Source organism: Corvus moneduloides, chromosome 17, assembly GCF_009650955.1.
Source record: "Corvus moneduloides isolate bCorMon1 chromosome 17, bCorMon1.pri, whole genome shotgun sequence".
Classification (NCBI taxonomy): Eukaryota; Metazoa; Chordata; class Aves; order Passeriformes; family Corvidae; genus Corvus; species Corvus moneduloides.
In genome coordinates this window covers 8257776-8272420 of record NC_045492.1, presented here as the reverse complement: position 1 = coordinate 8272420, position 14645 = coordinate 8257776, and the positions used below count along the sequence as shown (strand labels likewise).

General features: G+C 42.4%; 1 protein-coding gene across 4 annotated transcripts in view; it reads left to right on the top strand.

Annotated features, from left to right (window-relative positions):
- The first annotated feature begins 233 nt into the window (after positions 1 to 233).
- The window catches only part of ZBTB46 (zinc finger and BTB domain containing 46), a 53310-nt gene continuing 38898 nt past the window's right edge, over positions 234 to 14645 (top strand). For 2 of the 4 annotated variants that reach the window (XM_032126642.1, XM_032126639.1), the window contains exons 1-4: positions 234 to 322; positions 756 to 936; positions 7254 to 7381; positions 9110 to 9249. In XM_032126642.1, the coding sequence (XP_031982533.1) occupies positions 9196 to 9249 (54 nt within the window). In that variant the 5' untranslated portion in view covers positions 234 to 322; positions 756 to 936; positions 7254 to 7381; positions 9110 to 9195. The other 2 variants (XM_032126640.1, XM_032126641.1) reach the window with 2 other exon arrangements.

The following is a 14645-nucleotide window of genomic DNA, read 5'->3' as shown; positions in this document are numbered from 1 at the left end:
GCGGAGGGGCCGCCGCCCAATCACCGCCCGCCGCTGGGGGAGAGTGGGCGGGGACAGCGCCGGCACGCGCCGCGCGGCACCGCCCCCCGCCCCCCCCCCCGCCCGCCGCGGGCTCGCGCCCCGCGCGCCCGAGGGAGCGTCGGGAGCGCGCCCGGGCGCCCCCCCCTTCCCCCCCTCCGCCGGGTTCTCCCCCCCCCCCCCCTCCTCCGCCCTCCGCCCCCCCTTCCCCTTCCCCTCCCCACCCGGGAGGAGAGGCACGGAGTGACCGACGGAGCCACCGCTCCGGCCGCTCCGACACCCCGCTCTCCTCCATGGGGCACAGGTAAGCGCGCCGCCCCCCGCCCCCCGGGGTGAGCGGGGGTCGCCATGGCCGCCCCCCCACCCCTCGAGGGGCGGCGGGGAGCCCCCCCCGCTGCTCCCGCACCTCCGCCCCCGGTGTTATCCCCGTTATTATCCCCCTTATTATCCCCGTTTTTATCCTTATCCCCGTTTTTATCCCCGTTATTCCCCCCCGCCCGCCCGCCGCGGGGGGAGCGCGGCCGGTCGCGCCCTGCCCGCCGAGGGGGGCACGGAGCCTTCTTTGGGACGCGATGTCCTATTTGGTGTGGGTGGATGGCTTAACTTGGTAAGTGCCGGGTTTAACCCCCCTCCCCCGGCCCTCCCCTCCCCTCGCTCCTCCGCCCGCCCCCCCCCCTCCCCGTAACCTCCAAAAGGGGAATTTTCCAGCTGGTAATTTCTGCTGCGTCAACACCCAGCTCAAGGGAGAGGAGAAGAGACAAGGGGGCATTTTAACAGCAGCTCCACTTGCGGATAGCCAGCCTCAATCCCGGCTCCAGCATTAAAACCCTTTCCGCCCCCTAAAAACCAGCATCCGTGCAAGTTGGACCAAGAGTTTGTCAGGAGTGTGGTTCAAAACTGCTTGGAAAAAGGGATGAGGTAATAATACTGGTGAAGCATGTTGTATTTCTCTCTTTCTGCCTGTCTCTCTTTCTCTTTCTCCCTCTCCTCTCCTTTTTTTTTTTTTTTTTTTTTTTTTTTTTTTTTTTTTTTAAGCCAGGCCTGTTTTGGGTTATTGTCTCCCCCTAAAGCCAGACATAGATCGCCTGGCCTTGCCTCCATTTTAATTGCAGGCTGAAATGGGGGAAGTGACCCTCTTTAAAAAAAAGAAATATAAAAAAACCCAACAAGCAAACAAACAAAAAAAACACCTTGAAAAAATAATGCTGTTCCTTTGGGGGGGGGGCATAAGTGGTTTTTGATAAGGCTGTAACAAGTGCAAAAGTGGCTGGAAATGTTCTCTGTCATGCTGAGAAACTAGTGAGGTGTCCTCCCCCCTCCCCAGAAAAAAGTGCTGGTAGAATTTGGTGGAGGGGAGGAGAGGTGCTGGGAAAAGCAGGGGTTGTGCTGTTGGATTGCCTTTGTGTCTCTGTAAATAGACATGTCAGTTCCCAAAGTAATACAAGTAGTGTCTGATAACTCAATCCCAGATGACAAATAGAGAATGGAGCAGATTTTCAGGACTGTAATAGTGGGAGGATTTCTCTTTTGAAACGGAGAGGAAAAAAATGTTGGTACCTCCTGAGGAGGTTCTTCCCCGGCGCGTTATTGTGAACTGGAGCATTCGGATGGAATCCGGAGACATAAACCCATATTTATTTATTTTTACACCTGACCGGGGAAAGATAAACAAAGGAGAGTTTAACAGCTCTTTAATGAATTCCTCATGCTTTTTATTTTGCAATCCCAATGATTCATTTGGCAAGCCTTACAGGACGGGATTATTATCAGCATTGTTTAAAGCCGTGCTAATTAGGAGATGTGTTTAGCAAACAGTGGCATTGTAGACACCTGTACCAAAGTTCTTGCGTGCATTTTAATTGCATCACTGGTATAATTTTTAGTATTTAGTCTCTGTCATAGAGGTGCAGGTCTCAGTTTGTGGACTCAATCAAGTATTTATTGAGTGTGGGTTCTCTGTGTGCACAGATCAGCCCTGCTACTAATGCATTTTTCTCAAAAAAGACAGGGAGTGTTTTTTCACTTTTTATTTTCCTGTGGGGATGATAAGAAAAGGCAGTGATACCCAAGAAGAGTGAGAAAAACATAATTTTGGAAGAAGAAGCTTTCTGTGACTGGATAGCTCTCTCACTTTAATCAATACCTCACTTTTATGCTTTTATAGCCTCTTTTAATTGGAATTGGAATTTGACTTTCCCCTTCTAAACTCTCTGTTTGTCAAGTTTTATATTTTGAAATCCTTAGTGATGGAAAAAATGGGTGGAGTGTATTATTAGTCACAATATTTTCAACATGCGGTGAGGAATTACAGCTTTGAGGTGTTTTTTGGGAACCAACCGGGAATGGGCAGAGGAGCTGCCCCGTGGGCTGAAGGGAGAGCAACAGGACGGGATTCAGGGGCTCCCAAATGCACATTGCTGAAAAATATTCCATGGTTTGGTGCATTCATGGGATAACTGTAGCCGAAATAGAAAACGAATCTTTCGGTTTTGATGCAGTGTGTCCAGGAGGGGGAAACTCACTCACAGCGAAACTTCTCTCGCGGTTGTTTTCATAGACTGTGTGTTTGCCTGGGTGGAATTGAGACAATTTCAGTCTGGTACCAAAAACGGGGCATTCTAGTAACTCTCACGTTAGGTGTGTATGCCTGTGCTTAAAATGCTGCTCCATTCTGGAGTGCGTAGGACTCAGCCTTTGAAAACATGACCTGTACTCAGGGTTCTTGGAGACTGGAGAAAATGGGCCACTTTCTCCCCGTGGTCTTTGTTTTCTGGGACAGTTGTACAACAGTGGATATGTTCTTCGCAAGAGGATTTTTTTTTTTTTAATTTTAATATCTGGAAGTGCTTAGAGGAAAACCAGTTTAGCAGCTCCCCCTTCCCCAGCAGCCCTCTGTCAAAATGAAAAATACCTCATGTTTGGAAGATCTGTTAATTGCCTGCTTTTCCTCTGCTGATGTGTTGTGTTGCTGTGAGGTTGAACATATTCTTTTTGTCTTTGCTATCCACTCGGGTGGATTTTTTTTTTTTTTTAAGATCCGTGTTTTTGAAGTTTCTAAGCAAAGTTTCCTGTCCTCCCAGCAGCAGTGCAGAGCAGGCTGACACCCAATCCAAACTGCCACTGCCTGCTTTCAGGGCAGAATTATTTCATAAACAGCTCAACCTTTCCCAGGACATTTTTCCCTTCGTGTTGCCGATTTTACTGGCTGCTCCAGAGCACTCTGTAACGCTTTCCAGACTCCCCCTAAATTGGTAAATAGCATTCACAGGGGTTTTCCATGCTCCTGTGTGCTTAGTTTAATGGGCAAACAGAAGGGCAGGGAGAGGGCTTAGTTTAAGTCTTTGAAGAGCTACCTGCAGTTGTAATGGTTATCCCACATGTCCATTATAGTTCCCAGGAGGCAGCAATCTGTGTCCATTCCTGGCTGGGAGCATTACCCTGGAAAATTCTGACACTTTACACAGAGAGATTAATTCCGTTTTTTGATATTTCGCTCCTGGCTTGTGTTTGGCTCGAATATTTTGAAGTGTGGGGCTCACCTGTGTTTTGTGTGTGTGGTATTTGAAACTTGAAGTGTGTTAATAGTGAAAGCAAGCGTGCCGCAGGTTGTGCGCAGAGGGGTCACGTTAGGAGAGAGCACGAGGAGCGACCGCGGCTGCGAGGCAGAGGCAGGAATTTGGTCTGCGGGAAGTCCTGCAATCCTAATCCATCCCTAAAGCATCTCTGTGGGAGTTTTTATGATATTTGGGCAAGCATAATAACAGTCAGGGCTCCAGTGTTAAAATTTGTTGTTTCGAAACTTCACTTTATTCCCTTCCTGAGGACTTTTTGTATGTTTGTGTTTGCAGCCCCCTTAAATACATCCTTCAGTAGTTGAGTTTCTCAGTTTGCTCTGGATCTTCAGTCCTTTAGGCAGGATGAGAAATAAAAGCCTGTATCGCTTCGTGCAGGGCTTCTTTCCATGAGATGCAAGAGGGAAGAATCTCAACTTCCCTAAACAGTTCAGTGGTTTTCTGGTTTGTGCTGCCTTGGTGTATTTGGGTGCACAAGGATGCCCAGTTTAGAGGGAAAGCTGCTCTTTGGGACTCAGTGCCCATCCTCCAGCTGTTGATTGAACGTGCTGGTGTGTAACTTCTTGTTACCCATCTCCCATTCTGTGAAACAGGAGTTCACTCGGCTCTCCCAAACATTTTGTGTTACATTGATGAAAAATTGTGTTAGAAGTGCTTATTCTTCGTAAAGGCAAACCCGTGTGAAGTCCTGGCTGAATTCCCTCTGGGATGTGGTGGAGTCCAGAGGCTCGTGGGTGGGGTTTGCTGTCCCTTACCAAGTCAGCTGTGGTGCAGTTATTTTCTGAACAGTTGCTTTAACTTTCTTTCATAGCCATGTATTTAAGAAACATCAGGCTGCTGTTGAGATGTTGGTTTGGAATAGCTTCTTAGCGCTCCAGAGGCAGGGTGAGATCCTTGACAGCCATTCTAATGAGATGGAAATGTGTCCCACTTGGCAGTGTTCAGTTGTGCATAGGTAAGGATGTCCCTGGCACAGGAGGGGAGAGGTGGCTTTGCTGAAATGTAACAGGTAGATGCTGAGTTAGAGCTGAAACTCACCTTTTTGCCTTGATTTTTGGGGATGTGGCTGGCTTTTATTCCAGACCAGACAGTGATGATCTTGTCCTGTTGCTTACTTGACTCATGTGTGCACTTGGGATGAAAAAGTCCCAGTGAATGTTGGAAGTTGCCCTGTGTTTGCTTTATAGTCACTCTGAGTTGGCATCTCCTGTAGTGGAAAGAGGCACCAAGGTGTCAAAAAAATTCTACAAACATACCTATGAGCTTTGTGTGTGGATTAAAATACACTTGTTAATGAAAATGTCAGTGTGTAGTACCAAGACCTTACCTGCCCAAGTACCTTACTTAGAAAAGGGTTTTGTATATTAAGGAATATATTTATAACCTCTGTATACTGAAATACCTCGTTATCTTTCCTAATTGTTTCCTTGTCATATGTTGGCCAGACTGCTTATTCCATCCAAGGGAGTTTGCTTCCTGGTGTTTCTCACCCCGTGGAGAAGAGCTCTGCAGAAAGCTGTTATTTCAGGGGTTTGGCTCGCTCTCTTTGAGGAAAGGGTTAAACGAAATTTGCACCTTTTGCACTGATACAGCATCAGAGGAAATACCTTCCTGACTAGTGCTCAGATCATGCCCTGAAACAGAAGAATCAATGGTCTGTATTGGATTTTAGGTGCTTAAAATACCCAAACCCAACTGGTTAAGTGCTGATAAACGAAGTAGTCAGTGCCCAGTTGCTCCTAACAGTCCTGCTACTATAAGGTCGGAGAATGAGGTGGTGGCTAAATATAAAATGAGCTTTTTGACTTCCTTCTTGTTACCACTGTGTCCTTCTTGGCTTCACTCCACTTCTTTTTTTTTTTTTTTTTTTTTTAATAGTAGTTGATCAAATCTGGATTATGAGATTTGTGCTAAAAAGTAAACCAGGATCCTTACCCAAGGCATGGAAGGCTTGTACCACGAATTACACAAGCAGAATTAGGTTGTTCTCAGAGCCCCTCATATGTTATCTTTAGTTTTGCACTGGTTGATTCTTTTACTCTTAGATTATTCATGACTCCTTGTGTGTCTTTTCTGTCTTTTAGGTGATCTTTCTCTTGGTTTATACCCCTGCTTTACTTCTTTTTAAAAATCACCTCATGATTCTTCCTCCTTTGGCTCCCTCCCTTTTTACGTATTGAGTTTGGGAACTTTGGCAAAGATCCCCTAATTAAAAAGCCAAAAACCAGTGAGAAAGTTTGGGGGAAACCATTCTTCAGGGCAATTCCCAGTGTGATAAGTTTACAGTTCTCTAATCCTCTTTTTTTTTAAGGTAGTTTTTATGTTGTTTTTTGACTAATAGATGCACAAGGGCAGAGTTTTTTTGCTTAGATTTCTTTTGTGACTTTTTAAAGTAAAAGCTTAAGATCTTGCAGGAGATCTTAGTGAGATCTAATGGCACTTGGACAAGTAAGTGTCATATGAGCCACAGGCATTTGAATTTTTTCAGGTTGTTTTTTAATCTTCACTGCTGGAGTAGCAGATCTATCTGTAGCTAAATTCTTCTATTTTTTTGATGTCACCAGACTTCTCAAACCTGGTACCCTGTACCAGTTCTGCCAAGTTCTTGCTGTGTTCTGCACGGTCCATGACATGAGTAGTGTTGGATCTGTTCTTCTCCTGGTGCAACCAGATGAGAGAGAAAACAGAGATCAAAAATAGGGGAATGATTCGAGCAATGGTTACTGCACCGTGATGGAGAGAGGATGGAGAGACAGGCAGATGGAGAGAGTTGGAAGTTACAGGGAAATGAATAAGGGAAATGCAGAGGAAATCCAAGTGCAGTGGAAATATTACTGCAAGTGAGCAGTTGGAACTGGGTGCACACACCTGTGCCCTGTTGGAAAGGTGTATCCTGTCGTATTAGCAACTTGTTACCCACTGGAATATTGTATTTCAGGCTGCATAGCTTTTACAAGCATGGAAAGTAAAGCTTCTGTTAGTTATTTTTGTGTTTGGGGGTTTTTTCCCAAGTTTTTTAATGTTTGCAAGAGGAGCAAAGTGCTTTCCTTGGTACCTTTGTGGATGCTGCTTTGTAGTTGAAATCTGAGGGTCATGCTGGCTTTTGAAGGTTGTGATTCAGTCAAGATGGATGGGAATAAAACTCAAATATCTTCCTTTTGTACAACATGGACACATGATTTTTCTGTAACCTTAGGCAAATATTTTGGTTTGGAGGGGAATCACTGTAACCAAGAGGTGAGATTAATTCTGACCCCATTTAAAGTGTGTGGGTGGCAGAGGTCACAGAAACATTAACTGAAACTTGCATGTCAACTGAAACAATGTTGTTAAATTTTTTTTAAATCCTTTTATAAAGTGCAGGTTTTTTACAGTGACTTTTTCAAAGCACTCCTATCTGGAAGCATAGTCAGAAGTTGTTAATAGTCTTAATATTGGTATGTTAAACTCTTTCTTTACATTAACACAAGGGCCAAATAATTTTTCCTGCATTATTAATTATAGGAATATATTGGAATGCTTCTTGTTGAAATGGCAAACAGTGTTGTAAATGTGCAGTTATTTTAAATGTTGCTTGTAATTATGTGACACTGAAGGGCTTTATATTGAGTTAAAGTTTGGATTTTAATGTTTGCCTCCTATTCTTTCCTTTTCCAAACACAGGACATCTGATGAACCTTTTGGAGCTTCTTACCAGAGACCGTTCTCCTCTCTTCATTGAAACATGCACTGTCCAGCTGTGAAACATTGCAAGGTTTATTTTTGCTGACAGGAAAAACTTTCAAGTATCGGTAAGTTCTCATCATTTAGAGATATTTTTGTCTAGTGGTATGGGAAAGAGAAGGAGGACCTGGAGATAACATTGTCATGAGGGCTGACAGTTCTTCATAAAACTTGACTTAACATTGGTAACAAGGGCTCATTTAGAAATCTTAGTTAACTGCAAAGTTGGAGAAATACCTCTGGCTGTTGTGCTCCTTCCTTGTGGCAGAGGTGTCTCCATCCATCACGGTCACTCGGTTCTCATCTGTTTGATCAGAAGAGGAGAACAGGTGCAGCGCTCAAAGCAAGAGGAAAAGGTGCCAGGCTCAGCTTTGCCCTTTTTACCAGTCTGTTCTGGCTCTTTTTGTGCTCTGGGACAGGTGTAAGTGAGAGTTTTAGCAGTAACAGCCACAAGTCTAAGTGGAAACACATACACTTTTTTACACTTTGCTACCAAAGTAATTTCCCGTGTGTCTGGGCTGGTCTGGCTCCCTCTCTTCACCACTTTGTTTTTTCTTAACTGTCCGAGTAACAGGACTAAAAAGAGCTCGCCAGAACAATTGCTATGGAGAAGCAATCAGAATTAGAGAAAGGCAAGACTTGGCAGTCCAGAATAGAAACTGAGAACAAAGTCACTGGTGTTTGCTTCAATTGGGTCATATTTGTTTTCAAGATTTTCAGTTCTGCTGTTTGCCATAAGAATGCTTGGATTTTCCTTATTACTTCCTTTGTTTATTAGATATTTTATTTCACCTTCTATAATGGCATTAATTTGTGTTGGAGAAGGTTTCTTAATTTTTATCTTCTGACGTTTCCTTTCACAATCTGTTACTACAGAAGGTCAGTCTTGAAATCACCAGTATTGATTTATAGCTTATTTTCATCAAGAGAGCTAATCTGTGTATTGAAGATGTTTGAAATGCAGAGATCAAAAAAGACTTTTTCATGGCTAACAATATAAAGCTTTGAATAAAATGGACTCAGAAGTGTGAGTTGTAAGTTAAATGTTTGCCAGTGTGGTGTATATGTTATTCTGAAGAAAATAAACTCTGTTTTATATTAGAAAAATAGGTGCTCAAGATGACAGTTTTAATGGATGTGTCCTCACAGACAAAAGCCTTGGTGTAGGTGAACTATTCCTACTCCTTGTACCTTGTAACCATCAACACTCAGGTTTTCTCTGAGAAGCCTATCTGTAAATGTGTCTTACTATACCTAAATAGCTTTTACACAAAACTTTAAAAATCTTGGGATTGTTTGGTCTCTTAACCCAGAATGGTGTCAGCCACTAGAAACTGGCAACTAAACATTTCAAGAGGAAATTCTCCTGAGTGTTCCACTGCAAATTTCTTTCAGGAGCTGTACTGGTGGCTTTTAAACCTCAGTATTTTATAGGTCAGATAAGGTGAGTCTCTTTAAAGAGAGTCATTAAAGTGAGAATGTTTTGAAAAGCTCCCAAACAGGAAACCCTGTTGTTCAAGGGTCTGATTGAAGTTTTAGTAGCTAAAATTAGAGTTTTTGTTCCCGTACCTTTAAGAAGTAACTCTTGTTTACATTATTGCAAAGTGGTAGCCAGGCTTTAATTACTTTCAATGTATTGATGTGCTTGGAGTTGACTTTTTTGGAATTCATTAACTCCTAAGTAAGGCTATCATAATTGTGAGTTTGGAGGGAAAGGACTTCAAAACATCTCACTGTTGTTCAGTCGTCTTGTAGTTTATTGCTAATAGTTTCTTCTGGTTTTGTTTTTGTCATAGTTCTGTCTTTCTCCTACAAGAGTTCACACCAGTGCTGTCAGAAGGTCACGGAACAGGGCACTACCTGTGCTGCTCTGGGGCTGTTGATGTCCTCAGCTGTTGTAGGAGAAACACTAGACCTGGAACCCAGTTTGTTACTGGTAAGAAGTAATTGTCTTGGATTTTATTTGTTTATTTATTCAATATTACAGTTTACATGTCTAACAAAATCAGCAAAAATCACATGTTACTTTTAAGAACAATATAGCAAAATATGCATATCTGGTCTTTTCTTTTTTCCCCCCCATTATTTTTAACTTTACAGTTTCTAAATTTCTAATTCTAATTACCTTCCTCCCAAAATACAGAGGACAGCAATTTTCACTTACTTCTTATTTTCAGTCCTGCTTTTCTCTTGAAATTCTTCATGTGCTGTCAGAGCTAATGAAGGTTAATAAATGGATTTTTCTATGAAATCCTGTGTTTTGATTGCACTTTTATGTTGTCCAGCTCCTTCACATTGGTTGACCCATAACTTCAGGGAGATGGTTTGACAAGTCAAAGGCCACAGCCATGTCTCTGGTTTAAAGTTCTGGAGTAGAGAGTGAAATGTGTAATGATGACTCCCTGCTATTTTAAGTTTTGCTGTTGAAGTTAGATTTTGCTTGTGATTCATGTCTGGACCATGGAAACAAAGCTTTAGTGGTATGATGAAATGCTGGAAGTGTGTAGTGTTCAACCCTGCTGTTTGAACTTTGCTCATGGACTTTCTGGATTGTATCTGCTACAGAGATTCTAAACAAAGATTGTTTTAATGCTGTCAGTGATGAGGCACTGTTGGCTTGAAGTTGGAGAAGTTTTAGTGAATCCTGATCAGATTGATGGTAACAAATTTGTGTAGGGACTTTGAGGTTCTTTTTGCCCTGCAATCAATGACAATTCAGTGGGCCTATCAAATTTGGTAATAAAAACTGAATTAGTATTTTTCTTTAAGTTTACTGAAAATCATTTGCCTCCCGAATCCTTGCCCCTTCTGTACTTCTGTAGTACTTCTCAAACTGAATGATGAAACTTATTTTCTTCCTGTGACTCCCAGCTCATGAGGCTGAACATGCACTGTTGGGCTGCAATTAAACGTTCCCATCCCCAGTCATCAGGGAGAAGTGGTACATGTTGTTTGCAGGAAACCCTGAGCTCTGAGTAGCCCCTCTGGCTCAAGGGTCTGGTTTGGTCTGTTTACAAACATCTGCCTCTTTCTCCTCGAGTTCAGAGTTGTGGTTGAAATGACCAACTTGAAACAACGGATGATTGGTTTCGGGAATCAGAATAGGGTCAAGGAGTTTCTTTTTTTGGCAACTGTTAATTTTTGTAAGCTGTTACTTATATCTATTTTGGACAAAGCTGAGCATATGAATATAATTTGGTGTTCTCTAGTATCAAGAAATTAAAACCCTTTCAGAGTTGTGTGCTGCTGTTCCTCAAAGACACTTGTGAGATAACACTGCCCTTGTGAAGATTTGTGCTTGTAAAGCTCCTGAGCAGTGTCTTTGCAGGGAGTTACCATCCATGAATATCCTGAGTCTTCTTTTTCTCTCCTTTACTGTCCTTTTCAGTTCCTAAGGGGTTTTGTTCTCCCTTCTTTTCAGCACAGGGCAGATGGAGAGTAGGAATCCTGTGCATTTCTGTTGTCTTTAATTGAATAAAAGTGAAACTTGCATACACACTGTGTCTTGTTGTGCAAGGAAGCATTTCAAGCCCAATCTCACCTTACAGAGCTCCTTTGCACAGGAATTCAAAAAATGTTGGAATGTCTTGGGAGTGGAAACATGGACAGGACTCAGGGGAAGCAGAGAAGTGGGGTGTGTTTGTTGGGTTTTTGTGTAATAAAGCATTGGAGTGAATTGGAGTTCTTCCTTAATCTGTTTTTACTTTTCTCTGAAGGGAGAGGGGGGAGGAAACAACACATTTTTGGTTAAATTCCAGTTGGCATGTTTTCTCTAGGGAGCAGAGTGGTGGAAGAGTGCACTAGTGAGCATTTTGGTGCTCTTTAACTTGGGTCCTTGGTATTAAGTGTAGAAATGCGCTGAGAAAATTGAAACAAAGTGCCATATAGTTTAAATCTTCAGTTGCCTTTCATTCTGAGAGAAGAAAAAGTAAACAACCCACCAAATAAATCCTAACAACAACAAATCCCCCCCCAAAAACCTCCAGGCCATTTTTTTCCCTGTTTTCTTTCTGAGGGAAGGAAGTTTATTTTTGTCCCCACTGTTTCCCAGGGGACTGCCCTGTAGAGGATTTTGTGTGCAATTCATTTCTTATCTGTGACTTTTTGTCAAAATTTAAGCAATGCACTGAGATTTAGGTGCAACAAATTTGTGCCCCCTAATTTTAGTGATGTTAAGATTGTGGTTAGGAGACTCATTCCTGGGGTGTGCACTGAGAAGTTTGCCAGTAAATAAATATTTGTGTAACTCTTCTTGAAACCTTTCCAGTGGGAAGTGAAGTGTGATTTAGATGCTTACTGTGCCTTCAGGTGCTATTTTCATGTTTAAATAACTGTACTGACAGCGCTAAATAAGCCACTTCCATAGGTTCACTCTAGCTGGGGTTAAAGATTGTATAAATTATTAATGCTTACTTCAAGACCAGGGTTTTTTTGATATGAAAAATAAAAGCAGGCCCGTAGCTTGACAGAAGCTTGCATGAAAGTGACTCTTAAATCTGCTTGCTTTGTGTTCTTTTTGCTGTTATGTGCAATAGTTTGGTTTGGGACATTTTTTTTTTAGTTATTTTTGGAAAAGTAATAGACTTGAATTACTGTACTGCTACAATTTTATTTTGTGGAAAATCTTCAGATGAACTTTCATGGTTCGTTGGCTTCCTGGAAAGCTGTGTTGTGGCCATGTGGCCTAAAGAATTCTAGTAGATGCTCAACTTTGAAAACCTTCATGTACTAAAGAGACCTGAGATAAACCAAAAAATACATCATTAATCTCTGAGGTCTGTTTCTAAGAAATCTCCACAGTTTATTCCATCTTCACTGAGCTTCTACAGAAGTTTGAAGGGTACAGCTTTTCAGAAGAAATGTTTCCGCAACACTTTTTAAGTGGAAATAAGTATCCTTACCAGGGGAAGGTAAAAAAAAGAAAAACAAACCATCAACAAGCCACAAAACAGCATGTAAAATTGGAACACAAGAGCACAGGGTTTTAAAGCTTCCTGAATTTTTAACTACTAGCAAATTGCCTTAAATTTAACTTGGATTAATTCCCTAGTGATCCTTGACATTAAACGGATGTTCTGGTTTGACATGGGTAGACAGAAAACTAATTAATTCCTCTGAATTTGAGGCGTATTTAATTTTCTCCCCCAAAGACCTCTCGTTTAAAAGGTACAATGCTGTGACAGATGTTGGATGTGTGTGAGGGAGCAGACCTTGTGACAGGGGAAGATCAAGACATCTACAGTAATAATTCCTGGTTTGGAAACTGTTACATTTTATTGATTCCACTGAACACAGGAGTATCCACTTCACTGCTCACTTGAAAGTGCTATAATGTGCCCACCTCAGTGGCCAGTAAGGAGTCTTGCATAGATTTTTGTGTCTTTGTGTTTAGTAAAAATTCCCTGATATCTTTTCTCTGACCTTATCTTCTATTTCCTGAAGAGATGAGCAAGTGCTCCATCCATCCATCCATCCATCCATCCATCCATCCATCCATCCATCCATCCATCCATCCATCCGTATTAGTCAATGCCTGACCCTCAAACTGCTCCAGTCTAAACCAAAAGTAGCAAGAGACATATTTTAAATTCTGTATTTCTGCCACAGGCAGTTTAAAAAAGGACAAGATGTATCTGAAATGGACTTTTATCAGTGGGGGGGAACCCGACCTGCTGAACTAAACTGAATAAATGTATGAGAGAGCGGAGAAATAGTCTTGAGGAATTGATGTAATTTCCAGTTGAAGAACATTTCCAGTTGAGGAAGGAAAAATGTTGTGCCATAAATTCACAAGGGCAAGCAGAGACATTTACAAATACTGTGATGCTAATCTGTACAAAATTGAGGAAGAGAAAATTATCCTTGCAGGAGATTTCCTGCCCCTCCTCCCCACAGTTCCAGGGAGTTGGTGTCTTGGAATATGGATTTTAATATCCATGAAGGAACAGTAAAAGGAAATGCCATATCTAAAACATTCTGATCCTTTCCTCATTGTGGACTCTGAGGTTTTCTTACATCTTCCCCTGAATTGTTTGGATATGGCAGCTGTTGGAGACACGAGTGGTGATGGACAACTCACTTTATCCTATGTGGCAATTCATATTTCCTAAGGGGACTAAGCTGACTCTTCAACTCCTAAAAGTAGATGCAGTAGTGGTTTCTGGAATAAAGACAAAACTGAACTGTCACTCTGCCTTAAGAGGTGGTTCTTTCCAACATGGAGATGTTGGGAAGTGCTGGCAGTCGCCTCCAGAGCCTGGATTAGAGAGATGCTGTGCTGGCTGGGGCCATCACAACCTTTTCAGGCCAAACACCTGAAAATTTATTTATTTATTTTCCCATACTCCCTAACCTTGATTCTTGGTTTGATTTTCATTTATATGTTTTATTTGAGACAGAGATGCTGTCTGGGTGGGAATTTGGTTTGAGGTCTCTGGGCAGATTTCTGTGGTAAATAGGAGTGTGCAGCTGCACTGGTATTGACCTCTTCTAGTTCAATTAAAAAAAAAAGATTGGCTTCTCTGTGCATTCTGTGCTTAATTCTGCAGAAAAGCTGCACAGCTTTGAAGTGGATGAACACAGTTCAGCCTGTTTGTGTTGCAGGGAGATGGTCCTTCCTCTCTCGAGGGAAGCAAACATTTCTCAATGATCAGGGACCAGCTGGCCTTGCAAATTAGGATTTCCGGGGCTGCAGAGAGGCAGCTCCATCCTTGCAGAACTGGAGGAGCTTGAAGCAGTCTTGCATAACTTGAACTTTTGAATCATCAGGTGGCTCTCTAGGAGAAGGTCCCACCTCACGGATGTTCTGTGGGCTGGGAGGTGCTTTTCTAGCCATGAGTGTTCACTAAACTGTAGCTATTTTGCTCCTGCCGATGATAATAATAGCACAGGGTAGGGGAAGGGGGCAGGGTGCTTGTGGATCTGTGTTCCACAGCCCAGGAAACAGACTTGCTTGTGCCAAGTAAACTTCCTTAATCACGGCTGTGCTGCCCACTGCTGTGAGCCAGTTTGAGCAGATGGGACTGAATTTGTGTGTGAACTCCGTGGATGTTAGAAAGGTGCTCCAGGCTGGAAACAGCCTCCTTAATGCCAGTGCTAACATTGAACCATGTGTGCTTCAAGGCTGTAAGACCTCAGAGATTTTGTTTTTATAAGTAACAACCAGTAGCCTAAATCCAGGCTTCTAATGTGTGTGTCTGCACATAATAACATTTGGAACTGGGTCCAATTTTACAGTTGTGTGTTGACATGTGGACCCTCATATCAATTCTACAGTTGGGACTTTTTATATTGGAACAAATTTTAAGCTTTTGAGTGAAAGGAGTAAGATAT